The sequence below is a fragment of the Eutrigla gurnardus genome, assembly GCF_963514095.1.
Source record: "Eutrigla gurnardus genome assembly, chromosome: 20".
Taxonomy (NCBI): Eukaryota; Metazoa; Chordata; class Actinopteri; order Perciformes; family Triglidae; genus Eutrigla; species Eutrigla gurnardus.
This window is the reverse complement of record NC_139931.1, coordinates 17,766,284-17,794,266: the sequence shown is the minus strand read 5'-3', so window position 1 is coordinate 17,794,266 and position 27,983 is coordinate 17,766,284. Positions and strand designations below refer to the sequence as shown.

The window sequence follows — 27,983 nt, the reverse complement described above, 5'->3', positions numbered from 1 at the left end:
GCTTTTATATGAATTAAATTCATTTTTAAATTCATATTTAAAATTCAAACACATTCAAGGTACCAAAAAAAATATCCAGACTCTAAATTGTCTCAATCCATCCATCCATTGTCTACCGCTTATCCTGTATTTAGGGTCGCGGGGTAAATTGTCTCAATTGTTACTATAAATGCATTTGCAAATAAATTAAAAAAAAATTAATACCCACAGCAATCAATGTTACTTTATATGTTATTTTACCAGCTGCTCTTTGACTTTGACTGTAATATTAAAAGGCTTTTGGGTTGGGAAATCAAGCTTTATTTCTACTTTACTTACTTATTTTTTTTTTTTTTTTTAAATCACAGGAGTCCATTCTGAACCTTGAAAATATAAAATAAAGCATTCTGCAGTAAAGACTTTGTATGAACCCTCTATGTGCCTCTTTGAAGACGTCTCCCTGTAAAATGATAAGGGATCTTTGAAAGGGTCAAATAGTAAAAAGTTACCTTCAATAATAGAGTTGTTAGAATAAATGTTTTATTTTGGATTAATTAGAATCTGAAATGGATGTGTTGCATCAGTCCACAAATCCATGCATTCTGTGGCTCCTAATGGCATCTGTGATTAATAACCTTTCATAACCATTAAACTCATCTCATCGCTGAGGAAAGAGGCTTCCAGTGGACCTACAGGTGCGTCTGTTACCCATCACAATCTGTGCAGTGACATATTATAATGAATATTATTATAAAATAATTATAAATAAAAATAAATATTTTAGATATAGTTTAATGTAATTTAAGAGTGAATCTAAGAAGATTTGTACTTTTCTTCCTCAATCAAAAGACTTATTATTTTATTCCTCTTATTTAAAGTTGAAACCATTAGATACAGTTCTTACAGTATTTTTTGTCATACTTTCATTGTATTTTTCTTCTATTCAATATATCTTTTTTGATCCCCCTTGTACACATTTAATAAACTAATTCTGATTTCGATTAATAGATAGTTGATCAAAAGAACAACATATTCTCTAACTAATCTTATTTCATTGTATGCATTTTAAAAAAGGCAAACGTTTCCAAGTTCCAGCTTCTATTTTAGGACCATTTGCTGCTTTTCTTAATGAGGTGATCATCTACAGACAAAACATTGAGAGGCCTATTTCCACTCCATACTGACACTTAATGACGACGAATCCAATAAGAACATGATTTTAATCTTTCCAAGCTCATCTTGACTCATTAAGGGAAAATGGAAGCACCATTAACTCTTTCTTTAAGCAAATCGTTTCTCAAATAATTGCTGTTCTTTCTTCTAATAGATCTCTCGTTCATTTTGGATGCAGCAGCCACCGGGTGTTTATTCCCTTTCATACTGTGACTTCATTATTTCTACAAGTTATACAGCAGTTGAGAAGAACTACCGGCTGTTTCCACGTCAATGAGAACGCCTTCATGCTGTCGGTTCCTACCGAGTGAGAGCAGCCGTAGTTTGTGAACAGTGTGACAGAAATACAATCATCACCACGCCACCACTCAGGGGCAGCAGAGCACCACACGTAAACCCGATACTGCAGGAACGGGGAGGCTTTATTCTTCTTCTCATCACAGATCAGAATCAGATAGAGAGTAAAGTCTTACCTTGTTCACAGTTGTCTACGGTTCCACACTGAGCCAGCAGACCATCCAGCACCTGAAACAAAAAGGAGGAGGATAAGAGAAGGAACCCGGAGGCAGAGGAGGATAAGAGAAGGAACCAGGAGAGCGAGGAGGATAAGAGAAGGAACCAGGAGAGAGAGGAGGATAAGAGAAGGAACCAGGAGAGAGAGGAGGATAACAGAAGGAACCAGGAGGCAGAGGAGGATAAGAGAAGGAACCAGGAGAGAGAGGAGGATAAGAGAAGGAACCAGGAGGCAGAGGGGGATAAGAGAAGGAACCAGGAGAGAGAGGAGGATAAGAGAAGGAACCAGGAGAGAGAGGAGGATAAGAGAAGGAACCAGGAGGCAGAGGGGGATAGTGAAGGAACCAGGAGGGAGAGGAGGATAAGAGAAGGAACCAGGAGAGAGGAGAGGATAAGAGAAGGAACCAGGAGAGAGAGGAGGATAAGAGAAGGAACCAGGAGGCAGAGGGGGATAAGAGAAGGAACCAGGAGGGAGAGGAGGATAAGAGAAGGAACCAGGAGGCAGAGGGGGATAAGAGAAGGAACCAGGAGGGAGAGGAGGATAAGAGAAGGAACCAGGAGGCAGAGGAGGATAAGAGAAGGAACCAGGAGAGAGAGGAGGATAAGAGAAGGAACCAGGAGAGAGAGGAGGATAACAGAAGGAACCAGGAGGGAGAGGAGGATAAGAGAAGGAACCAGGAGAGAGAGGAGGATAAGAGAAGGAACCAGGAGAGAGAGGAGGATAACAGAAGGAACCAGGAGGCAGAGGGGGATAAGAGAAGGAACCAGGAGAGAGAGGAGGATAAGAGAAGGAACCAGGAGAGAGAGGAGGATAAGAGAAGGAACCAGGAGGCAGAGGGGGATAGTGAAGGAACCAGGAGGGAGAGGAGGATAAGAGAAGGAACCAGGAGAGAGGAGAGGATAAGAGAAGGAACCAGGAGAGAGAGGAGGATAAGAGAAGGAACCAGGAGGCAGAGGGGGATAAGAGAAGGAACCAGGAGGGAGAGGAGGATAAGAGAAGGAACCAGGAGGCAGAGGGGGATAAGAGAAGGAACCAGGAGGGAGAGGAGGATAAGAGAAGGAACCAGGAGAGAGAGGAGGATAAGAGAAGGAACCAGGAGGGAGAGGAGGATAAGAGAAGGAACCAGGAGGGAGAGGAGGATAAGAGAAGGAACCAGGAGGGAGAGGAGGATAAGAGAAGGAACCAGGAGAGAGAGGAGGATAAGAGAAGGAACCAGGAGGGAGAGGAGGCCCCTGTGATACTTTAAACCCGTAGCAAACATGAACTCCATAACTCTTAGGGAGTGTTGTCTTATCTGATTGGAGGGTCCCCGGACGGAGGAAGTCATATACAGTTTGTAAAGCCCTCTGAGGCACATTGTGCTTTTGGGTCTGTATAAATAAAATTGAATTGAAATTGAATAAATAGCTCCGTATATTAAAAGTGCTTTTGCGTAGGGTCCCCCAGGTACACGATATATTGGGATTTTTTAAAAGCACCAGTTCAAACAGAAAACAATGATATGAAGTCGTTTGAATAAATTGATTGAAAAAGTCCTGAAAAAGCAACTGTGAGATAGGACAAAGAGTGTATCTGCAGGGACCCCAGTCAGCAGATGATGGTTACCCGTATTATCTACAACAAGGAACGCATGCAAATAGATATTTGATAGTAGCAGTTACAACGGATGTTACTGCTTGCTGCTAGAAGGTGTAACAGCGACGGGGTAGTGAAACTAACAAGGGAGACTTTTTAAACACGTTGACTGATTGTCATGCCACACCGCTGCTGAGATCTAAAGTAGAGCTGCAGTCGGTTTTCCGGCCTCCAGGGACCGTAATCCTGAGAATTACCCTTCAGAATTCAGTGAAGAGCAAATTTAGGAGTGGAAAAGGTATATACAATAACAAAATATATATATAAATTAATGTAAGTAATTACATTACAATGACACAATTTTGTATTTTATTCCTGGTCATATAACAACCTTTACTTAATCTGGCATGCTTTTATTTTGAAGTAAAGGAGGTTTTCCTGTCATTTATTCGGCTGTGGACGCTGAGTCTCATTAAAAAGGTTCGCCAGCATGGAAGTGACATGTTTCAGTCAGCCCTGCGGAGAGACGTCGCCCTCGTGTGGACACGAGGTGATCGAGCACACAAACACACTCACACACACACACACACACACACACTAACACACACTAACACACACTAACACACACTAACACACACACACACACACTAACACACTAACACACACACACACACACACACACTAACACACACTAACACACACTAACACACACACACACACACTAACACACACACACACACAGAGCCACTTGCTTGCCAGAGGAGGCAGGCAGCGTGCCACACCCTCACAAAAATAATAAGGTGCACGTAAACACAAACCACATGTTTGGAGCTTTTGATCCGCCCGCACTCCCATCTCCTCTGTACAATCTTGTTTGATGAATCAAAAGATTCACGTGAACAGACAGAGCAGAGATTTCTACGAGGAGCCGGTGGGAGGATGAGACACCAGGTTTCTTTTAGTTTTATCAGAGGAAAACAAAATTAATTCTGGTTCGCCTTGGGGGGAACCAGAGATGCTTTCCCGTATTTAAATACGATCAAATCCGTATCTATGGTGCTGTTGTAATGCTGCCAAAGAGTGTTGTGTGTTCAAGGGCTCCAACGTTCTCAGTTCTTATACATTTGGTTTAATGTTTTATGAGCAATTTCTCCTTATTCAGTGTGCCATATCATCATTTAAGTCCAGCTGAAATTAAACTCTCTCAGGTCACAACCCTGATCACATCATGCACCTATTTAACAATATATTCCAATCCACTATCTTGTTCTTCCTAGAAACCAAAAGCTTACATCAGCTCGTACTAACCGATTCCCACCAATAACATCATGATGGTGAGCTCATCTTTTCAATAAAAAAAAAACAGATTCCTCCCAACATTATGTCCCCCCTCCTATCCTGTTTCACTTTACAGAAGATAGACACTGAGATGTTGTCGAAGTGAGATTATGAAACCACATCAAAATTGAAATGGACGGATATGTAATTTATTGTGTTTATATGAGAGCACGTGAGAGGGGAAATCATTAACTAATCTTGTTCATCAGTGATACCTTAAATTCTGTTATGCCTATACACCGTAACCAATACATAGGAGCTCAACACGTTGATCATTACACGACTAAAGCTGTTGAATGGTTTGTGGTTTGAACCATCAAATTATCATCACCTAGATTTGTGGTTCCCCCATGATTCACAGCAAGTCCACAGAGGTAAAGGCAAATAAGACCCACAAACACACACCCCAAGTGGATCAACTGCGGTCCGCTTGGGTGGTATCCATCCAAACGTCCCAGTATAAGAGACACTGGAGCAGCTATCTGAGCCGCACCGCCCAGTCCAGCACAGACGCCAGGAAGAATCGTTGCCATGGTGTGTTCCTGCAAACCACGCTGATCAGGGGAAGTGACTTCTCGAGCATCATCGTGTATTAAGTTACACGATACATTCCATGATGTAACAGGTCTAACGAGGGAGGCAGCCCACTATGGCACCTCAACCAGGTCTGTAGAAGACCATATTTCTGGATAAAACAGATATCACAGTAAGGAATGACCTTAGTTTCCTCACTGGAAGTTTTTAGAGCCTGCAACCCAGACAGCAAATGCACCTAAATTTCATCGACTGTTGAAGAGAAGATGTAGGAATGTGCAACCCGTAGCAACTCCATACACGTGGTTTTGGGTTCAAATACGTTTTTATGACAGCTAGTTACGTAGGCTGTGTAACTTGGCGTGTGTACTGTAAATATCTGTTTTTTCACCCCTCTCTTAATTACGTCAGTAGCTGTGAGTGTGTAATACTGACACGGATGGGTTTACGTTGTGGTTAGTTGAAAGCTCTCACACAGACGCTAAAGGGTTTTGCTACGTTGGCATCAGACACAGAGGGCCGTGACAAAACGGTGGCATTCTACGCTTCTTTATGAGGGAATGAGACCAGACCAGAATGTGATGTGGTCGCCGGCAGTGAAAGATCCACAGCAAGCAAACAGACAGAGGAAACAGGCACTAACCTCCCACTGCAGGTGAGGGGGGATGTTTCGGATCTGCAGCTTCCTGGTCCTGTGGAGAGAAGAAGAGACGATGTTAGCGGGTTAAAACATCTGCAGGCAGAAAGAGACTCATACTCAGAGATGATGTCAGGAATCACAGGAAACACAGCATATCATCTCAGTGGAGGGGCTCCATCAATCGGCTCTGATTTGTTCAACCAATGGTTTATACCATTTTTTTTGGCGCAACTTTTCTTTTGTCAGTTAGGGGAAATAATGCAAACAACACTTTTATGTCAGCGTTTCAGAAAAGCAGCAATTTCATGGCATTTCCCCCAGAGATGGGAACACCTCTGGCTGCTTCTGTCTTCCATCTAAAACAGCGCCCAGTGTGAGCGACGGCCGCCATCGACGGCATACGTCGCCCTTAAAAGTGGAGCTGAAACGGCGTTTCAAAAGTATCCATCTTCCTTATGGTGACGCGTTACCAGTGAAACAGGACGGACTGGCGGAACGAAACCTTGGGAGGAATTTGATTTGATGGTTGGAAAGATTAGCTCGTGACCTTCTCTAGTTCTGTGCTGCTGAAAGTTCAGATTGATTGATGGATGTCGTGACATCTTACACATTTCACCGACCTTATCATCTACAGTTAATAAAGATACAAATTGCATTAAGACATCAACAATCAAGGCCACCCAGACATTTTCGAAGTGCCGACACCGACTAGTTTTTGCCCCTTTTCCAAAAAAAAGAAGCATACCAAGCTGTTTACATGGCCAATGAGGATGAATATTCCTCGAATTTACCCGTTACTGCATCCTCAAACTGACTTTGCTCATCTACGTCAATGACTCAATCGCCGCTTGGATTTAAAACTCAGCTCTGGGATTAAATGCAACTTTGGAGACAAACTCTGTAAGGCAATTTTCTATCTTGTATCACGAGATCCCAATATCCCTTCACCATCTGCACCACCGTTTCTCTGCACCAAGATAAACTGTTGGGTGCGTTCTTGGCTTCTCTACTGATTCCCGTTCTGACGTGATCTCAAACGCAGCTCTGGAGGTAAGTGGAGGAAGCCAGCCCCTCCTGCTGTAGTCCGCCATTACGAGGCTGGAGCTCCAGTTGCTGGAGAGAAACCACTGAACCAACAGCAAGTCGTGGGACAGCATCCCGCTGCACCACCCACACACACTCGGTGGGGGAAGGGCGGCCCGTTGAATAGAAGGGTGGCAGTTGAGTATGTGTGCATCTAAATCCTGTACTTTTTTGCCAGTAATGTCGTTTGCATGGGTTTTTTCTTTCAGCGTGTGAGCAGGTTTTAGTATGCATGCTCGCCGTTACCACCATTGTCACATGTGTGTGTATGTTTTGTCCTTAATCGCTTCACGGTTGCATATGAGCGTCTAGAATACTGTGCATACGCACACTCAAATCTGTGCGAAAACCTTTTTGCAATTTAGGCTATCAGAAACCTTCAGAGTACAAACGGTTCATACAATATTGATTGTGGATTTATCATTGATTCTGCTTTCCAAAAACATTTCCTAGCATTTATTTTGTTGTGTGTGGGTGCTTAGACCAGAGATGATCGATGTGACGGATCTTTAAACTCATCCCTACGTCTGGACTACTTTTTCCCCCCCATCTGTTGCATTAGTGCTGCACCTTTGACCCGTGGCCTTCTTACTGAAGCTGCTTTACCACTCTTTATCAAAACCCTACCCCCACCCAACTGAGCATCAATGGCCCTTAAACCCCAACAACACCCCCCTACACCCCAAACTAAACCACACCCAAAACCCCAGGAGACTTCAGCACAGATGAATAGTCTTTTTGTGCATCTAAAATACCTGACATCCCCCATCCCTAAATAAAATGGAGAAGGCCTTTGATCCTGGATCAATGCGCAGCTATAATCACCAACTCCACCCCCAACCTGCCAAACGCGCATTAAGACAGAACTGTTCTCACACCTCCACATGCATTTCTACACATCAAAACCTCCATCACCCCGAAACGCATGCAAAGTCCCAACTTATCAACACAGCGACTACCCATTATCCTCTCCCCAGCCCCCATTAAGCAACCCCCGGTGAACTTATTTGACCCCTACTGCCGCCGCCTGCTAACACGGCCTATCTCATTGGCTGAAACCATGGCAACAGGTTAGGGATGGGCGGGCAAAGAAGATGGATGGGCAACACAACAACATGCTTCACATTTGCTTATGTGCTCTTATTTCCCCCCCACTTGCTTCGTACCTAAATTGCAGTCAACGTGAGCTAAACGCCAAACAAAACACTAGTCATTTGAACAATTGAGTGATTTTAATTGTACAAATGAATGACAAAATAAACGACAAACTGTGTAGAATTGGAAGAGAACAACGAGATTTTCTAAACGTTCTGTTAAAAATAAATTTGCACCGTTGAAACACGAGAAATTATATGCAAAGATGGCGACACGTCGTCAACGAAGCTTGAAAACGTCTTGAAAACTGGAGCTGTTGAGGTTCCTTCGGCTGTGAAGGCATTAAATCCACGCTCAGCTCCAGCCTCAGGCTCAAACAAAAGGACCGGAGAGAAAGAGGGAAAGAAAGGGAAGAAGCCAAGAGAATGAAAAGAGTGTGGTCCTCCAGGAGGAGGAGGTGAAGCAGAGAAAGGCTCTAGGAGGGGTCAAAGTCCAAGGGTTAGACCTCTTCAGACCAGACAGGGGAGGCCCCGGGACCTCAGCGAGGCCCGTCTGTGTGGGAGGGAGTCGTCCTACACGTTCACAGATAAAACCTTCACCTCTTTTTACTTTTAAAAAAGGCGAGAGGAGTCCTTCCACGCCCACGTCAGCTTCCTACTGTCATTTTCCTACCCAACAAGCTAGTTGCTAATGCTAACAGAACTGCCACAAGACACTGTAGTCGGGTGGACCTGGGCCAAATCACTCACTACTCACTGTACAGGGAGTTCATCATGTAGGGGACATTTTTCAGATAATCAAATGGGTTTTATTCCGTCATTGTTTATTTTGCTTAAGAAGTGTGAACATTCCATCAGCCCATAAATGAACATCCAGTTAAAAACTCATTTCATCTCCAGAATAGTAGATTTCCCTGGACAGCGTTGAGATCTATAGTCGTATAGTATTTCTGTTGGCTCAGCTGGAGGCCACGAATGGACCTCCGCTGACTTATCGATCAGGTTTCCCTCAATGAATGTATGGCAAGGAACCAGTTTATCGGCTGTCCTATAAACATGTTCTTCACTGATCAACTTTTAGACACAAAACGGCCCAAAATCTTAATGTCAGTCATCAACTACTAGGTATTTCTTTTACCCAACGCAGCTCGAGTGTCTTCAGAATGAATGGAATCTTTTACGGTCGTTGTCTCTACAGGAGTTTTTATTTCTCAGGCACTGAGATAGAAATCTCCACTTCAGTAACACTTACATGCACCAAACATTCATTTCTCTCTATATTCTGAAGGGTTTTACAGAAGGGTTTGTTCATATATTATTCATAGCCTGATTTATAGACGTTTTATTCCTTTAAAAAACACGCTGAAAAGGATTTTTGTGGCTGCTGACGGTTGATTTCTTGATTTATGGACTGATACAAAAAGCACGTCCACAAAATAAACAAGAATTTTCAACCTGGTTTAATCCAATGTTACGCTTTCAGTCGTGGAAATGCAGATGTTTAATACCATATTTAAACATTTCAGAAAGCATATAAATGCGTGTTTGTGTGTATTACAGTGAGGTGAGCCGCGTTTGTTAAGGCGACTGACAGATTATGATCTGAAAAGTCAATAAAGACTCTTCCCAGCGGCCCAATGGGGCGACACACACTGACACACACTCATGCAGTGACACACACACATTAACGTGGGCGTGATGCCATACACCGCCACATGTCATCCAAAGCCTTGGATTAAATAGGACTATGACATGAGTGTGTGTGTGTGTGTGTGTGTGTGTGTGTGTGTGTGTGTGTGTGTGTGTGTGTGTGTGTGTGTTGGCAGTATCTTATCACTCCCAGTGGGAATATTCAACGCCAGCAAAATGGCGTGTTTGAAGGGTTTGACTGACGGTGTTTCCAGCAGAGCGTATGCGCCGCAGACAGCAGGTGTTATTCCCATTCTCATGAGCAATCAGGTAAACACGCATGTAAACATTTGTGACTCACGTTATCATCCTGTCGGTAAGTATGCAGCGAAACACTGGAATCCTTTCACCTCACATTATTCATGAAACAATGTTTTATTGCGCCACAATAACTTCTTGTTTAGTGAAGATCGTAAAAGACAAATAAAAAACAATATATTTAAAAAACTAGCAACGTTGTAGGAGTATGTCCTGGAGGAATATATATATATATATATATATATATATATATATATATATATATATATATATATAAAAATCAGGCTCCATTTTTCTACACATCGTTTTATGTTCACTCGTGAGGATACTCACGCCCATTCCGATTATGGAAAATCACCGCGATCCATTTATTTGTTCTCTAGCACAAGCTTAAGTAGCAGAGAGGTTGCACAGTTCGTCTTCTCATTATTTAATGATTTTTGCTTTGCTGTGAGCTTAAGTGGCAATCCTTTATATTTACGTCCTGGTTGAGTTAAAATTCCTCTTGGAGTGAAAATAATGGAAACGTACTTAGCAGTCTGGAGCCGTGATCGTACTTGAACTTGAAGTCACCAGAACTGTGTGCATGTTTTGTGAGTGTACAATGGAGAAATACTATATTACAGCGCTCAGTTTGAAAGACAGAAAATATCTAGCCATTGCACTACTTTTCACCAGGGTTGTGTTACCTCTGTTTAACAACTCTTCTGAGATTGTCATTTTAAATGAGGTAAAAAAAATCTGCAACACCTGGAAAGGAACCCACAAGAGACGAGCACTCCCAGGAAGAAGAGAAGGAAGCACATACAAGCTGTTACAAACTGACCGACTTCTACCCGTTTCACTGTACCGAGCATTAGCTGCCGTCTGTAACCGCCTTGAGTGACCTCAGCGACGAACAACGCGATGAACCGCAGCGCTTCTGGACCTCACCATACAAATCAACACTACAGAGCCAATAAACAAAGTGAAAAACCACCGTGAGGTTTAAGGCGTCTCCAGCGTCTCTGCCCCCATTTCTGGGCATACTCCTCGTGTGAATCACTACACGTTTCCTGTTAGTCACCATTATTCATTGAAAAAAAAAAAAAAGATGTTAAAAAAAAGCAACAAAAAAGGACAATTTGGCATTTTACAATAGGTGATGTATATGGGACGATATGAACATGAATTTTCTTGATAAATCGAAATAGGTTTAAAACTGGCATGAAAACAAACTGCAAGCACTTTACGTTTTGATAAGAACCACATATTTTTTGTGAACATCCTTTTCAGTGAAAAACAATCAATTCATCTTAAGATGGTGATAAATCAAATATAAAGGGATAAATACATTACATTTGAATTATCTTGTATTTATCCTGTATTTCTTTTAAATATGGCTCTATCACCAAGACAGCAAGCGAGACGATATTAACATTATGACTTTACATTTAGTTCGAAAATAAATATTTGTATCCCATCACAAGTAGGATGTCTTTTTTTAGTTAACATCCTTTTTAGTGAAAAACAATGAAATAATCTGAAGTAAGATGATCATAACTCAAGTATAAAAACTGCCAAATACATTTTAATATATTTACGATTATCCCGATAATGGAAACTCACCACGATCCACTCGCTGCGAGTGTTTAAATCATATGGTCCCATCCCTACGCTGGACTACTCATTTTTGTTTATGCATATGATGTGTTAATTCATGAACTTTAGCAGCATCACCTGTCTACCTGCGTTTCCAGTCTGTCTGCTGAGCTACCCGAGTGTGAGCTCACATCGGACAGACACACGTGACGGCATCGAGCTCAACTCGTCCATCGTTTTCCAAAATAAAAACCAATCCCCATAAAGCTCAACACAGTGAGAACTGTCCTTTTAAGAAGGGGTTCAGAGACACTTACATGACTGGATTTTGTTTTCCAGCTCCGGACTCATCTGTAACTACCGTTTGAAACACAAACAGAGAGCCGGGTGTGCAGTATAGCCATTACCTGCTTCCATTCCAACCCCCCTTACAATGTAGGCTGCAGGGGCACACAAGTGCAGGGGGGTTAATATTTTATAAGAACTATCTAGCCAGCATAAAATCACAGATGAATTTTTTATTGCTAATGGTAAGGAACACTTGGGTTGAAGCAACCAAACACAATCACCGACAAAAGTCTCATCATCTACCTCCGTAGGGCCACCCACTGTCCCATCCAACAATCATCACCATAGTTACTAGCGGGGACGGGACCATTTATCACAGATCGGGATGAAAAAACACCCTTATGTTTCGTTGTCATCTAATTTGATTGATTTTCACTGGAAAGGATGTTCACAAAAAAAAAAGATGTGCATCTGTGACGCAATAAATATTGTTTCCTAAAAATGCCAGGTTCCAGTATAGCGCTACTTTAAGAGCATATTGTGTCATGATTATTGGGATAATATCAGGACTCACAATCATTCTGGCCAGGATAAATGTAACATGAAGTTTTCATATCCTCCTATGCCATTTCTAGACTCCTGCGCTTTTCAGCAGGTTAATTCCATAATTGGTGAATGGATATTGTTGCAGAGAAGAGAGAGGTGAGGTCGGGTACAGAGACGGTGGATTCTACTACCAAGAAAGCCTGGATGAATCCCCCCCAACAGCACACTGGGCTGACTCGTTACTTTGTGATCGTGTTGCGCCCCCTTCCTGAAAACTCATAGCAGTTAAAAAGGGAAAATTTTCTGTTGGGAACCTTGTGCAACATTTATAAGGAAACATGGATTGAGAGTGTCCTTCATAGCTCCTCAAGGGTGCAGACTCTCTGCCAGTTGCCTGCCTTCACACTCCTTCCTGCATCTAGTCTCTTTCTCCCTCATCGTCCCCTCCTGCGCTCTGCTCCGTCTCCTGGAGTTTTCCCCTCAAAGCTGAAGGCTGCTGGAGAGAAAGCTCCGGTGGATGGACCGTGAGAGCTGGTAAACAGACTGGACGGAGGGAGGAAAACAAGAGGAGGTGCTGATGCAGGAGGACAGAGTCCATGCTGGGAAACCTGTGCAGAGCACGGCAGTCAGCGGAGGAGAACAACCCTTACGGGTGATGCCATCACCTGCCATCTATTTTTAAATGCACCCCAGTTCCTTGTGTGACCGCAAGTCAAAGGGTAATATAAGTGGGGGCAAAAATGTACCCTTCCTCCATCAGCCAATCAGAGCTCTGCTACATCCCTCAGCCAGCCATTTCATTCAGCTCCTTCACCTTCTCCTCAACTGGAATGCACGAAAGGGAAAGGGGACAGAGCAGACTATCTGCTGAGGAGGTTAACGTCGTTGAGAGGGCAGAGAGCATTCCCGAGGGTCTCCTTAGACACCATGGAGGAATCAACCATCTTCTATGGAGTGGTCTGCTGGGAAGGGACTGAGTGGACTAGAGAGGAAGGCGAGCTTTAGGCATGGGACCATATTAAAGTTTAAAGTCACGATTGTCTCGTTCAAAATCATTTGGATTCACACAAAAAAAAATCATTTAAAAATAGCACTTCAACATTCTTACATTTTGTTAAGAAACCAGTATTTTAATTGCCTCACAGATGAGATGCACATCTATTTCTATTGAACATCCTTTTTAGTGGAAGAACAATCAGAATATCATAAGCTCTATGTGCATAAATAAAAGTATCAATACTTTTTAAATGTATTCTGTATCCCGTATTTTTAGAAGCAGGCTGTATTTTTTTATTTCTTTACGATGATGGCAAGCTAGACAGAGCTTTTTTTGTGAAAAACAATCATAAAACATAAGATCTCCCTGCATAGAAAAAGGTTCCTTTGTATCCTATATTTTTAAAATCAGGCTGATTTTTCCTTCTCTACCTGGATGGAGAGCGAGACACATTTTTCAAGTCATTTGTGAGGATATTGACGATTACCCCGATAATGAAAATTCACAATTGTTTTTTAAAAATCACGATCAGACATCGTTTCCCCCTGGAGAACGAATCCATCATCCCTGATGGAGAACATGTCCCACCCCGTGCAGGAACCTTTGCCTGGGCAGCTTCTTCAGTGATTGGCTGTTTCACCTGTCAAGAAGAGACACTGCAACACTGCTCCCAATAGACCGCACACACCACAATAAAACTGAAATTATTAGAGATCATTTCTATATCCGGTGTTCAACAACAATCCCACGTCACCCAAGAAATGTTACAGCCTTTCTTGCTAGTTTTCAGGGATGGTGAGGCAGAATCAGAGGGAGTGGTGCCCCGTCACAGCTGTCATCACTTCCTGATTGGGCCAGATTTATAGGGGAAAGGTCGTCTCTCTCGCTCCCTGCGCTCCCATTGGCCAGCTACATCCTACTTAAAGAGTGTCCAATCAAAATTTAATAATGCCACTGTGTGGAGATGCCTCAAGGCACTCAAATATACAATATTCATGTGCGTGTGAGAGAGATAGAACCAGGAATATCCTGCCTTTAAGTTTTCTCTACTTCCACTAACTTATAACTGCATTATGTTGCATGATTGTTAATTTATTTCAGTTTCCAAAAAAGTAACAAAAAAATAAAAATAAAAAACACCTGATGATATGGATGAATGCTGCTTGTGTTTGCATAAACACATGGATAAAATAATAGAATTGACATGCATTAAGTTGTGTCCCTCTATTATAAGACTCTTACTAAAACAAGCCTACTTGTGCAAAAGAAAAGCAGTTTATTTCTTATATTCAACATAAGGTAGGCGACATGTATGAGGGAGAGAAGGGGCTCAGGTCTGGAATTCATTTATGGTAGGGGGGGTGCAACAGTACGGGTCAAAGTTCAGACTGTGTTCTGCTCTGACCCCGCCTGCAGCTCGTGCGGCAGGCCTCCATTTTGGTGCAGCGAGATCTCCATTTTGAGAAGATGGAAGTGAGTCAGAGCCTCGGGCCGTTATGTAATTGCAGCGACTTAAAAAAAATATATCATAAGAAAAAAAATGCATACGGTCCACCTCGCTGCTCATTTTGTGACGTTTTCACCGCGAGAGGAGTCGCGTGGCGGTGCGCGGACACAGAGGCGCGTCCGTGTGGTTATTCAGCGGCCCGCGCAGACACCGGATGAACGCCGCTTTAAACAATGAAATGATATTATATTTCTACGTGATCCCGCCAATTAAAGCCGCTTCACATCTTCACTCTCCCTCCGCAGTGTTGCGCCGCCTCCCCCTCCCATGTACTCGCGTAGCCGTTTCATGGAGGAGACCCTCTCGCTGGGCGGGACGTGTCTCCCATGTGGTGGTTATTTATGAACGGAACTGGCACTTAAATGTCGTAGTGCAGACTAATGACGCAGGGGCCTCCTGTTGTTGACTTGCACGCGGGAGAAGTCCCCAGATTCACCTTTACAGTGAGGGTTTGACATGTCGCCATTACTTGATTCGGCCTTCATTTTTCAGGCTGAGCTCATCTCACGCGGCGATGACGCCGCGGACGCGCGAGAGAGACTGAAGTAGAGCCTCTCGCGACATTGATACTTTAAGTCAAATACGATCATTCTCACTATACATCCGAACAGCGATATAACATAGTTGCCAGGTTTGACAACCCTTGATTAATTCCGGCTGCTTCTGGCAACATAATATGTTTATATTGGGAAAACAACCACCAAAACGCTTTATCTTGGATTCGGGCTTGTCTTTACTGAATTGGGTGACTTTTTAAACTTGGGACAAGGCTGGAAACTGGCAATCTGATCTGGCAATGTCGGAGGCGAACCCGCCCATGCAGGCCAGTAACCGGGCGGTTTCTACCTGAAACGGGCTGCGCGTCCTCGTGACGCTTTGTAACAAAGCGATAACGCACCACGCGGTAGATATAGTTTGAGGACGGTTAACGAGCTTTAGTTTGTCTCTATGTAACACGACGTCCCCCGCATACACAAACAACAGTCTCTGGTCCTCCCCCCGTCTCTCCCTCTCTCACTCACACACACGTGAGAGCCAGTAGGCGGCCATCTTGACCAACGCCCATTTACTACAATGAGTGTGCAGTCACATGACAGCAGAGAATCCACCAGAAGAGAGCACATAAGAGGAGGAACATACCACATGCGCCATTACATGAAAATGGGGGATGGTGGTAGTGGAGGGGGGTCGTCTTGCAACAGCACAATGATGCCTTCATCCCAGCCAGCTGTTTATCTCACAGCTGCTTGGCAGGGGGGGGGGGGGGGGGGGGGGGGGTATCGATAAATAGATAGAATTACCACTGTGGTCTTCACACTTGCTCTCCAGAATATTTAAACCGCAGCTGTAGTGTCCTCCATGTGCCAAATCCACACACACTAGAACATGCACGCTGTTAAGAACGGGACACACCCCCTTTGCGCGCGCGCGTCATTTTTAGATACTCCACTAATAGAAACAAGAAATATAATCTGGAAAAGGCGCATTTTGTACTTAAATCATCACGAGACTGGGTCCGCTTTACTCTCCGCGCGTGCACGCGTAGAGGAGCGCAGAGGAGCGCAAGCACGTCCCTTCATTCACAAAGTGCGTGAAAACTACTCGGGAGTTACTACAGCGGCTAGAGGGAAGGGAGGGGCTGTCCGTTAGCGCACAGCGCAGCCCCGCGCGAGGGAGCAGGAAGGAGGAGGAGGGGGTTTATGGTATAGAATGTGTGCCATGAAATGCAGCAGGGGGGTTGTGTTGTAGTATGGAGGACAGAAGAGTTCCTCTCCCGGTTTCTGTGTTAAATTGTTGTTGTTTACCGCGAGAACAAAAAGGAAACATCACCGCGTTGCTTCCCGGAGCACGCAGGTAAAGGTTTAATACAAACACATGAGGGTTTGAACAGAGAACAACGGGCTGTTGAATTAAATCCGACACCGTCCGAGCTGCCTCCATTTGGTTCTAATTTACAGGCAGTGATGTGGCAGAAACGTCCGTTTCAAACAACATAGTGCCACGTTCTCGGGTCAAATGCGGAGGCTTATCATATCTTTAAAGAACTGTTTACAAAGACGCTGCTTGACCTCAACTGTGACAAAGACAAAACACACACCAGAAAATGACTGCAGCATGGCGGCGGAGGGCAAACAAGAGGCGAGCATGTTGCACTTTTCATAACATCATCATAATGTCAGAGCAGCTTATCCTTAATGAGAGGAAACGTTTAGGAGAAATGATGTGACTACAATTAAATAAAGTGAATTTCTTAAGGTGAGCAGTAATTCAGTCAGGCCAAGGCTGCTGCTGGAGTTATTACTGAACCATCAATGGAAATGTCTAAATCCTTAATGAGACAAAGACCACCTGCTTAATACTACTTTAATACCTTTTCGTTTTTTTTTAAGGAAATCACGGTATTTTGTTAAGGATATGCTAAATATTTCCAATCATGTTTGGTCTTTTTTTGTTTGTTTAATTAACATGTCTCTGTCTTGCAGTATTTAACAGAGTAAAGTTTTTTTTTGTTTGTTTGTTTTAAATGGAAATGTGTTGCAAGACTACCAATACAGAAAAAAAGTAAAGTGTATTCGAGAGAAAATATAAATAACACCAAAAAGAGAGTTTGATAAAAATAAAATACATTTTTAAAAAACCTCGTCTTCAAGGACTAAATCTTTAAGGATTATTTCAACTGTCCAGTTTAGTTATAATATAATTATCTACTCATCAGGACAAACATTTCAAATTTAATCCAAAACAATCTTTTCGATAAATACAGGAGCAAAGACTGAAAGGAAGACAACTTTAATCACGACAATAAGTTGGTCATAGATTTTGGTTGACACATAAGTATTATAAAGTCCTATTTGGGCATTTATGAATGTTAAGGTGGAGATAAAATCTTGCATAAATCTTCCCAAAATTGAGCACACATTCCTTTTTCCCCCTTTTTGGTTTTTAAAGTAAACTGTTATTGATTTAAGATGAACAAACAAAAAAATAAACTTCAATTAGAGAAAATGATAACTTTAAAACAATGTTATCATATGTGTTTGATGCATTGCTGTAACCGGCTAATTTTAAACGGATTAAAGTATGTTTTTACTAAATAAATCCTAAATTTTACCTGATAATGTAACTGGTAAAAAGCTAAAGGAATCCAAATGTATAAAACTAATTAAATGTATTTTCCAGCTAGCTTTAGCCCTGTGATGGAGTCAGCAAAAACAGTAATGATTCCAATGTTTCTGTGATAATTGAATATTAATAACAGAACTTTAAGAAGTCTCAATAATGTAAAAGGAAGATTCTACACAGTGATGATTGTGTAGATCTTGACAAGTAACGGATCTACTAATTTAACGAAACCATTTTCTAACTAATTAATTTACATTCTTATTTGGATGTTAATGATTTCCTGCTCCTGGAAATAATTATTTATGGGGAAATTCGACCAGATTTCTTGATTATTCGAAATTAGAAAAACTGGTGTCGTTCAAAGTGGCATTTGTGCTTGTGTCAAAATAAAAATGAAATAACAGAAATAAAAGGTTTGCATTGTCTTTTACAAGGTTTAATTCCTGGACTGAGTGAATGGAAAGCAGACGGAAGGGGGCGGCCTCCGAGCTGCCCTCTTTAAAAAAAAACAAAATGGGGGAGAAGGAGAAAGGCGTGAGGGAAGGAGGGGGGAGTTCCTACTTTGTCTCAATGTACGCGTGTGTGCGCCCGCGCGCCAGTGAGTGACGTCAGCCTCTACTTTGTTTTGAATCTGCGAGGAACAGGGCGGGACCAACAGCAGCCAATAGGGAAGCAGCGAGGAAAGGGGCCCGTCTCCGCTCGCGCACACACCTCCCTCTCACTGCCTTGTTTGCTGCTTTGAACGGCAGAGGGCCGACTGAGTCACTCTGCTGCTCTGCTGGTTGACTTTTGACAACAACGATAATAATAATATATCATAACAATTATTGTTATGTTCATGGAACTTGTTACTTGGGAAATGCTAAAACATAATACTGCCATTTTCATTCTAGCAGGGAAAAAATCGATCAAAAAGATTAGTATTATAACCACTACTACAACAACAGGGTAAAGCTTAAACACAGTTTACTACACGGTTCCTACAGCTTTTAAAGAGTAAAAATCAAGCAATTTAAGGTAACTAAACCTGTCAAATCTTTTTAATAAACTTAGCGTTCAGTCAGAGAAGTTCTTCAAGGCAAGAACAGGCACCTAAACCAAAAATAATACTTTATTTTTCCTATATAAAATGTTGCTTTAAATGCTACTGCGGAGAGTGAAGTTGATAGAAGTATTTTCTTCTTGCAGCAAATTCAACCAGCTCTTGTTGTTTTAATCTTGGATAAACCTGTTGACATGTTTGTAACAGCGATATCTGTTCAAACAACAAAGAGGATCAGAATATTTACATGAGAAAATATCCTCCATGTCTACTTTCTCATCTAGTTTTGCGGCCACTGATGAACGGGAGAGTTCCACTTCACATATTAAAATATTTTTTTGCTTTCCATGCCTCATTCTGTGGATGAAACACCGGATTATGTTGAACTTTTTTTGGTTTACATTTTTTTTTTCTTGTAGCAAAAACACTCTTCACTCATTCTTTTATAGTGTTCCCCATACTGACAACACTGTGACTCAAAGTGTTTGGACCTTTTTTTATATAATTATATTAATAAAAAAATCTATACATTTAAGATCCTGCCAGACATTTTCTTTGAGACAAACAAAATACTCTGAATACAAAAATGTTCTCAAACAAATTCTTACAATTAAATCTACTTCATCTCATTAAGAAATGCAGACATCCACATGCAAATATTTATATTTCAATAAGACGACGTTGCATACTTCACCAATGAATGCCTTTGAAACTAGTTGTTAAAAATCCTGCAGGTGTGTCCGAGTGTTAATGTGTGATTTAAGGTGAGGCCAACTCAGTGAGCCTCAAACTTAAAAAAAAAAAAAAAGAGGAAAAATGGTTGGAATTGAATTTCACTACAAAAACCTCAAATTGCACACGGCAGGAAATTATTCCTCAAAGCTGTAAATTATGATGTGAGAAAGCAAACACGTCATTTCAAAAGAGAAAATGTGTAGAAATATCACAAGTAAAATAACTAAAGAAATAGAAAATAAGAACATCTGCTCCAGAGGCACTCCCTCTTTCTAAATGCATACGTTCATTTGAATACATTTTAAGAACTCTTCCTGTTCTGCCCATAGAAACATTAGGATGTCAATGGCATGTTGTGACAAAAATAAATAAAGAAAAACACAAAGTTTGTAAAAAGTGAATCTTTCATCATCTGTGACATTTAAAACCTGCGACAGGAAATGCATCATTTCAGCAGCAAGTGTCGATGCGAGGACCCCTTCCACCTTACTTTCATAAAATTGGGCCATTACATCGACTGCTAGCTCGCTTTCAGGGTCGCTACCAACACACTCACATGCTAAAATCTGAGCTTTATCATTCGATATCGTTTTTAAAAATAAAAAAAACAGGAGGATCTCAGTGCTGCAGACTAAAAATACATCTGTGGTAGCTTTCAATCATCTTGTCAGGGTAGGTGGTGTTTCTTTCCTCCCTGAAACGATGAATCCACACACACACACATACACCACGTGAGCGCGTGCAGTGGATGTGATATGGCACACCCCCAGCTTGCACACACCCACTTTAGGGGGGGAAGGAGCTAGAGCACATTACAACGCTGGGGGAGGGGACTCCTCTCCTTTTCTCTCCCTCTTCTTCCTCTTTCCTTCTCTTCCTCCCTCTGCAGCTCATACATGTCTGCATGTGTGTGCGCATGATCGCAGCACATGCCTGTGTGTCAGACATGTGACCAGCAGGCATAGCCTCCATTTTAACTGTGAGAGTCCCAGTGCAGGGAGAGAAGAGGGGGGAGGAAAAGGGGGTTTTGCTGCATGTCGTGAAGGGAATTCATTCAAAGAGGATTCAACATTAAAGCAAATTTTGACATTGTGAAACAAATACGGCTGCTTAAATTTGCTACTGACAACCGTAAAAGCAGTTTTTTTGCGCCAAAATCCAAAATAAATTTACATTTTTGTCCTCCCACGTCCACACACTTCCTTTAGTTTTATTAAACCCACTTAACTTCTGCTACGTTTAGGCCTAGTGTGTCCACACCAGGCTGGTGTGTTAGAATCCTGAAACTGAGACGTTGCATCACGACACTATCACATGATCGTTTTCCAGAATAAAACACATCACACACACTTCGGCCTCGCCTACCGGTGGTTCATTTCACCGTGGATGAAAAAAATACAGTACAACCAGTTTTAAAAGGGGACATTTCATAAGAATAGTATATAGAGATGTTAGTGGGTGTTTTGTCCAATAAGAAAAGGGCTCTTGTGACTTCAGCAGAGCATCCTGTTGGGGACGCCAAATTGCGTCCAGAATGTTGCTGTCGGATCACGTCAGTATTATTTTGATGTGGATTGTAAATAGTTTTTGAGCAAAGTCATGTTTTACGTTTTTTTAAATAATAGCACTGTATTGTGATTATTTTACACGTGTGTAACGTCTACTGAAATCAATTTTAGAGTGAATGGAGAGCTTTTGGAAATTGTAAAAGAAGACAGCACTTAAAGAGGCTGTGTTTAATATACTATAGCAGAGCAAACCAAGCCGTCTATCCCACTGCTGACAAAATGTTTGCCAACAAAAGTAGAAAGAAGAAGCGATTTAGCCATCATCCTGTTTTCCACAGCCATGTTTGAAGCCCTGCTGCAGATTCACACAAACACTACGTTCATTCAGCTTTCCTCCTCGTCCACTTCCACCGCCGCGGTTCTCAGAACAACGCGGGTCGCTTCCACGCAGAGTACAATGCATGTGTTGGTGCGCCGCTTCCTGCACCTGCAGCCGGAGAGAGCCGCTCTCTTTGCCCGTCTACATTTTAAATCACCCGCCATTCAACAGGACTTTGCAAGCCGTCACTGCACACGGCATGAAGACAACCGTATAAAGTCAGATAATAAACATCTAAACCGTGTATTTCCTCAGGCTCTATACCAGAGATTCCATCTCAAGCCTCAAGACAACGAAATGAAATGTGGAGTACACATTCTGCTCTCCTCTTCCTTCTTGTAAATCTGAACCTTGCGTTCGTGTCGACTCCCAGCAGTGGCAGCGTGCCGACAGACAGGACAGTCATGCTGAAACCATGCCGAGCAGACACACTCACTGAGTCATCAACACTGGCATCCAAAACATGTGGGAATCAAACGCAGAATTCTTTATCCAAATGTACATTTCCCTTTTGCTCAAAGAGACTTCCATTTCCTTTCTCCTACATACACACTTTGGGAGCAATTGATGGATCAGTGCCTTGCTCAAGAACACAGGAAGAAAACTGCAACCACCAACCCTTCCCTGTATATATAAGTTACATTCAAAAATGAATTCAATTATTATTAAATCACGTTTCCAGAAATTTTCATCCAGGATTTTGCACAGAAAACTATTACAATAAAAGGGACTTAACTTATTTTACATTTTTCCTCAAATATAACAATCAAAGTTGTTTGAAAAAAGTTACGGCACTGAAAGTTCTCTAAACTGTTACGATCACGTCTTTTAAAAAGTGACGACGAACAGTTCTGCAGAGAAAAAAAGACAATGAACACACCGTTTCAAACAGTGTCACTAGGTGTTAATCATAAAATATATCACTCACTTCTGGAGGCATTATGAGGCAACTCACTGGTAGAAAATATCCAATTAACTGACATTTTTTAACACAATCCTGCAGTGCGATATGAACAAGGCCATTCGCAATCATTTTAGCCATCAGGCAGGAGATCGACAACATGTGATGCAGGGAAAAAATGGAGGGGAACATGAAAAACTGCTTATCTTCAATCAGAATGAATAGATGTCTTCATGTCCTGCAGGAGCTCTGTAATCAAGCACTCTAAAGGGATTAAAAGCAACGCGATATACCGACCGGCAGAGAGAAATGACGGTTTCTGCTTCGCTTCAAAAGGTTGGTAATCGTATTTATGATCAACTCTCTCTGTGCCTCACAGTTCTGATTGGCAGGCTTTAAACAATAGTGATGTCATCATGGTTAAGAGAGAGTCGAAGTCCGGTTTCCGGTGTGTGGCCCATGGGATCTTATTTTGGGGAGATCCCTTATGAATTGTGGCATGAAATACGTTTGTCACATTAAAAGTTAAATTATAAGACTGTGAAAATACATCAGAAAGATGACACACCCAAAAGCGTGGCATCCATCTCTCTCTGTGTGTTCGATACCAGGATGTAATATCACTCACACTAACGGGTCTCGCTCCGTCTTTCTCTTCCTGCTGAGAAAAAGAGTTGCTGGATAAACACATCCGGTGATATATGTGATGGAGCGTAGCGACGTTAGCTCACTGGCTAGCGAGCCGCGCTATTGGCCACGTTGGTGACGTACGTGTTGTCGTTCGCTGAGCGGTTTCACACTAAACTAACGATAACAAACGTACAACACGCTCACCTACAAGATGTGAAATTGACAAGCATTTGTAACTCATGGTTCTATTCAAACAGGATCTTTGTGAACTAAGGTCTGATAGGGAAGACAGAAAGGGGCGGGGCTTAGACCCCAATGGAGTTTGAGACTTGTTACAAACTTCGACGTTTTCTTGGCAACGAGGGTCTAAAGTTGCTGTCAAGTTGCATTGTGGGATATGCTGGATGTAACATTTTTGAAGCTTTCACAGCGCTGGGGACTAAAAGTCAGTATCCATCAATCTGCTTTGATTTTAAACACCTTTTATTAATACGTGTCTGAGTCCTCCAATATCATGCAAATAAAAAGCTAAATTAATGATGGACCCTGTTTTTAAACGTTTTATTTACTGGCAACAAAGAGCATCTGACTATTCTCATACAAAAACAATGCAGTTGACAATCAATTACACAGCAGGGCTCTTGAGACAATAATTTAATTTGTTTTCTAAATATCAGTCTTTCTCTATTCATGCATGCTTTATTTTTTTTTTTCTATTTTATATTTAATGGTTAGATGTGTAAATTCTCCTCAAGATTTAGTCCATAAGCCACAATTCTAATTCCTCCGATAGGCCGATTTTATTTTGACCTTTTATGTTGTTAAAGTAAATGTCTGTAGATGAGCGTTTTAAACAACACCTTTATTTGATTGAATAATATATATTTATGTTTTGTATGGTTGTGAAACCCCCTTGAACAAATGCATTCAAAATGAGCAAAGCATCCTTAACCTTAATTATATAAATATTTATCTATAGATTTTTTTTACTACAAATGTTCACAACCTTGGGTTGCAAAGGCAGCTTGTTCAGAAGAAAAGAAAATTATTCTAAGATTTTTTACATTGTGTGTTCCTTTCAAAGGTGTGTTTTTATTACACAGAAATACTTTTTAGTAGTGAAGTCATCTAGAAATAAAACAAAAGCTCAAACTAAGAACCAGGAAGAGGACGAGGCAGGAAGTTCTCTATGCAAAACAGCTATAGAACTCCTCCCAGCCAATCAGAGTCCAGCATGGTGCGCCTCCTGGCCAATCAGAAGCATGATTTCTCTATAGGCTCCTTAATCTCCCGTTTCTTTCTCATTACTTCGGAAAAAATGTCAAGAATTTAGGTGCACGGTGCAACGCCCTCACCCTGCACTCTCGGACGCACAGATCCATGTGGGACATGAGGTTAAAGGTTAAAAAAAATGTAATGATTAAAAGAACAATCAGGAAGGAACAGCTTATCATTACTAACTAGGAATACCAATATGGTTTTTATTAGGTGTTATACAATCATTTATTTCCTAATCATTTGCCTTGTTTATTTTATGCAAATAACCACTACAGATGTAGATAAAGTAAAAAGGCTAACATTGCACATTTTCGTTGGTTTAGACTGATTTCAGGAGAGTTTTTAGAAAAAGTTTGTCTGGAGTTGTTATTTTCTAATTAATTCTTCAAAAGACAATCAGAATCCGAAAAAAAGGATAGATTTTAAAAATACAAAATGGCTACAGTTTCCGTATATTTCTACGTTGTTTTGTGGGTTTACTTGGTGTGGAATCCACTTTAGTGCAGAGAATGTCATTTTACTCGATTGTGTGACCCTACAGGGAAAACACTGGTTTTCCATGCACTGGTCAATTTTGATTCTGGGCCATTTTCCATAACATGCTTTCTTCCAGACTAGTGGAAAGGGAAAGAAAACATCCAAAACTCACATTTAGGCGTTTATTTTACTTTATCTATTTGATCTGTAGAATTTTGCTAAATTTCTAAAATAAAAGTTAACATTAGATAAGGCCTCATTTTGTGTACTTGTACTGAAAATAATGTAAGTTGCCATCTGGGGAAGCCTCATGGTGATTATTTGATTAAATGTTTATTCACCTGATGCGTTTCCACTTAAGGAAAACAATAATTTCAGCTCAGTTCCATCAACAGACGCATTTAAGGCTTTCAGAGATGTAGAATACAAAAATTGCGACTGAGTTAAATAAATAGCAAATAGTTCCAGGTCAGAATATTTAGAGGAAAAATGTTTTAATCAAAGTTGTTTTACCCTGAAATACTTTTTCTACAGGAAACAAAAATATGAACCAACATACCAATTCAAAAGAAAAATCGAACTGTTGAGGTCAGGAATAAAGGAATGTTTACACCATTTGTGTTTATGAATTAAAAAAAGCTATGGTGGCTGGAATTCCTCCTCCGACAAAATAGTTCTGTCTGTAATAATATTGATTTTCAGTAGTTCGAGGTTGTGAAACGACACATTGTGCACCACTAAAAGGTAACTTCTCCCTGTCATCAAAGTAAAAGCTTTGAAAAAAGGTTTCCCCATTTTCGGACTCAAAAACTAGTCGTGCTTGTTGTCAGGGACGTGTCGACTGAGTCACATGAAAGAAACTAAAGAATACATTCATTCTTCATTCCTCTAGACGCTGGTTCTCTAACACGCCCGCTTTGTCTCGCAACATGCAAGTTAAGACAATAATCATTATAGTTTTCATGTTTTCACTCAGTGAATTATATAGCAGCAAGAAATTACAAGCCCACAAATTACAACCTGTATTTATGTACAGTTCGTCAAAACCACACAGACTTCAGAGTTTGGACTAAAACAGGCCACTAGAAACACAGGCATTTCTTATTAGTCCAGTAGTAGTCACGCCACCGGTGTTTTGGTTTAATGATTGACCATGTTAATTGATGACTGTCGAAAAACACAAACAGCCTTAATCAATTTGAAATACATCCGTGTTTATCATCTACGCCAACCATTTACATGAGTTACTACGAGCCACGATGGACGCATTCAGCTGAAAGTCACCAGTTAACACGGTTACTCGTTTCACCAAAACACCTGTTGCTCTGAAACAGTCGTGAACTCTGTCGATCCAGACAACCAAACACTCAAGAACCAGACATTTACATGCTGAAAATGGTTTCGATTCAGTGTCTGAAGCTTCCCAACTCGTTCCGGATCCTTCCTGATGTTATGATAACGGCAGGTGTAAAAAGCTCTACAATACAGTTTCCTCGCTGTCAGACTCATGCAGGTAGACGGCACTACTGTGATGAAAAGTTCTCCGGTTCAAAGTGTGCATGGTAAGGTCCTTGAAGGCCACATGGCAGTGAGATATTCATGCTATTGTGGACTTAATATGGACTGAAGCAGACTCTTACATTCATAATGACTGCCAGTGTGTTATTAAATATCAGGTTCTTTCCTTGCAAGGTTTCCTTGTCGTCTACAACCTAAACCTCATTTTACAAAAGTTACTTTTTCATCGAGTCCTCATCTATTCATTAACAGGCTTTCTTATCTCATCACACAAAAAGGAGTTTGTTTTATTTAGAAAGCAAACCCTGAGCATTTGTCACACATTTGCTAGCTGATATTTTTAGTTATTCCCTCAACATTTCAGGGATTGAGTTTTTAAGATGGTTATGGCATCGTTTAATTCGATATAAAGCTGTCGAGTTAAAGCTCCGTAAAGACACGATTGTAGGGTTCAGTAGAATGACCTGAGAGATCAGGCTGCCCAGAGGACCGGTTAAAGCCATAAATGACGACAAGTCGTTCTGAGACCATTAGCTCAATATAGAATAAAACTCTATATAGTCATGTCCCTGATGAAAAGCATATTCCTGCTTTGACTAATGCCTTTAGGCGATTCTCAGAGGTCCATTTTGTTTTCCAGGAACAAAAATATATTGCCAAAATTGCTATAATGAGCTACGATCTAAAATGGTTAAAAATATTCTTTTTCATTTAAGCTTGACTTAAAAAGCAAGGGGAAAATCATAGTGTATTTTGATTTCAAGACAAAATAGAGCAGCTCTACACACCGTAGATGTGGTGTGATAAAACATTCACCTGAAGACCAAATTCCTATTTTATTTGAGAACAATATTAGCTCCAGTGTTTTATTATTTCAATAACTACAGTAATACATTGATAAGCACCCAAAAAAAGAGTTTTCACAGACCATCACAGATCTGTTTGTGAGCGGTTTCATGTGGGAAGCATTTTCTTTCAGCTATACCTCCTCCATGAAACTCTCACAACGAGGTCTGTGGATTATCTGGAGTAATAACCGGTACATGATTTTCTGGGATTTGCTTTGCTGTTGTGCATTTTTCTAGCTGAGTGCCGTTTAGTCCTATTATGTTGGAGAGAAGGCAGACATCTCCAAGACAACTCACAACAAAACAATTAAGACTGATAAAATGGCGCTACAGGTACGAGTATTTTAGATTTTGGGGTGAACTGTCCTTTAAAAATATTGTGGAGGGATCTCACACACTCACACACACACACACACACACACACACACACACACACACACACACACACACACACACACACACACACACACACACACACACACACACACACACACACACACACGACCCCTGGGCCCCAACAACCCTCCCCCCTCTTTTCTTCCTCTCTTCATTTCGGGGCCTTTTCCTTTTCTCCCCGCCTCGCCGCTCATCTTTTCTCATGTATGTTGCGTGCATCTCAATGGGTGTGAGCTCTTTATTTTAAGTGCGCAAAAGAGCGAGACGACTCGAATGAAGGAGGGAGAAATAAAAGAGCAAGAGACATAAGAGAATGAGAAAGAGAGCGATGGGGAGGAGAGAGAGAGAAAGA

The 27,983-nt window shown here is 41.4% G+C and overlaps 1 protein-coding gene across 1 annotated transcript in view; it reads right to left on the bottom strand.

The window, feature by feature from the left end:
- Nucleotides 1-27,983, bottom strand: part of igf2bp1 (insulin-like growth factor 2 mRNA binding protein 1) — a 44,481-nt gene that overhangs the window by 5,632 nt on the left and 10,866 nt on the right. The window contains exons 3-4 of the mRNA XM_084037949.1: nt 5,757-5,805; nt 1,626-1,677 (exon numbers count right to left, since the gene is read on the bottom strand). Of these exons, the coding sequence (XP_083894075.1) occupies nt 1,626-1,677; nt 5,757-5,805 (101 nt within the window). The remainder of the gene's footprint in view (nt 1-1,625; nt 1,678-5,756; nt 5,806-27,983) is intronic.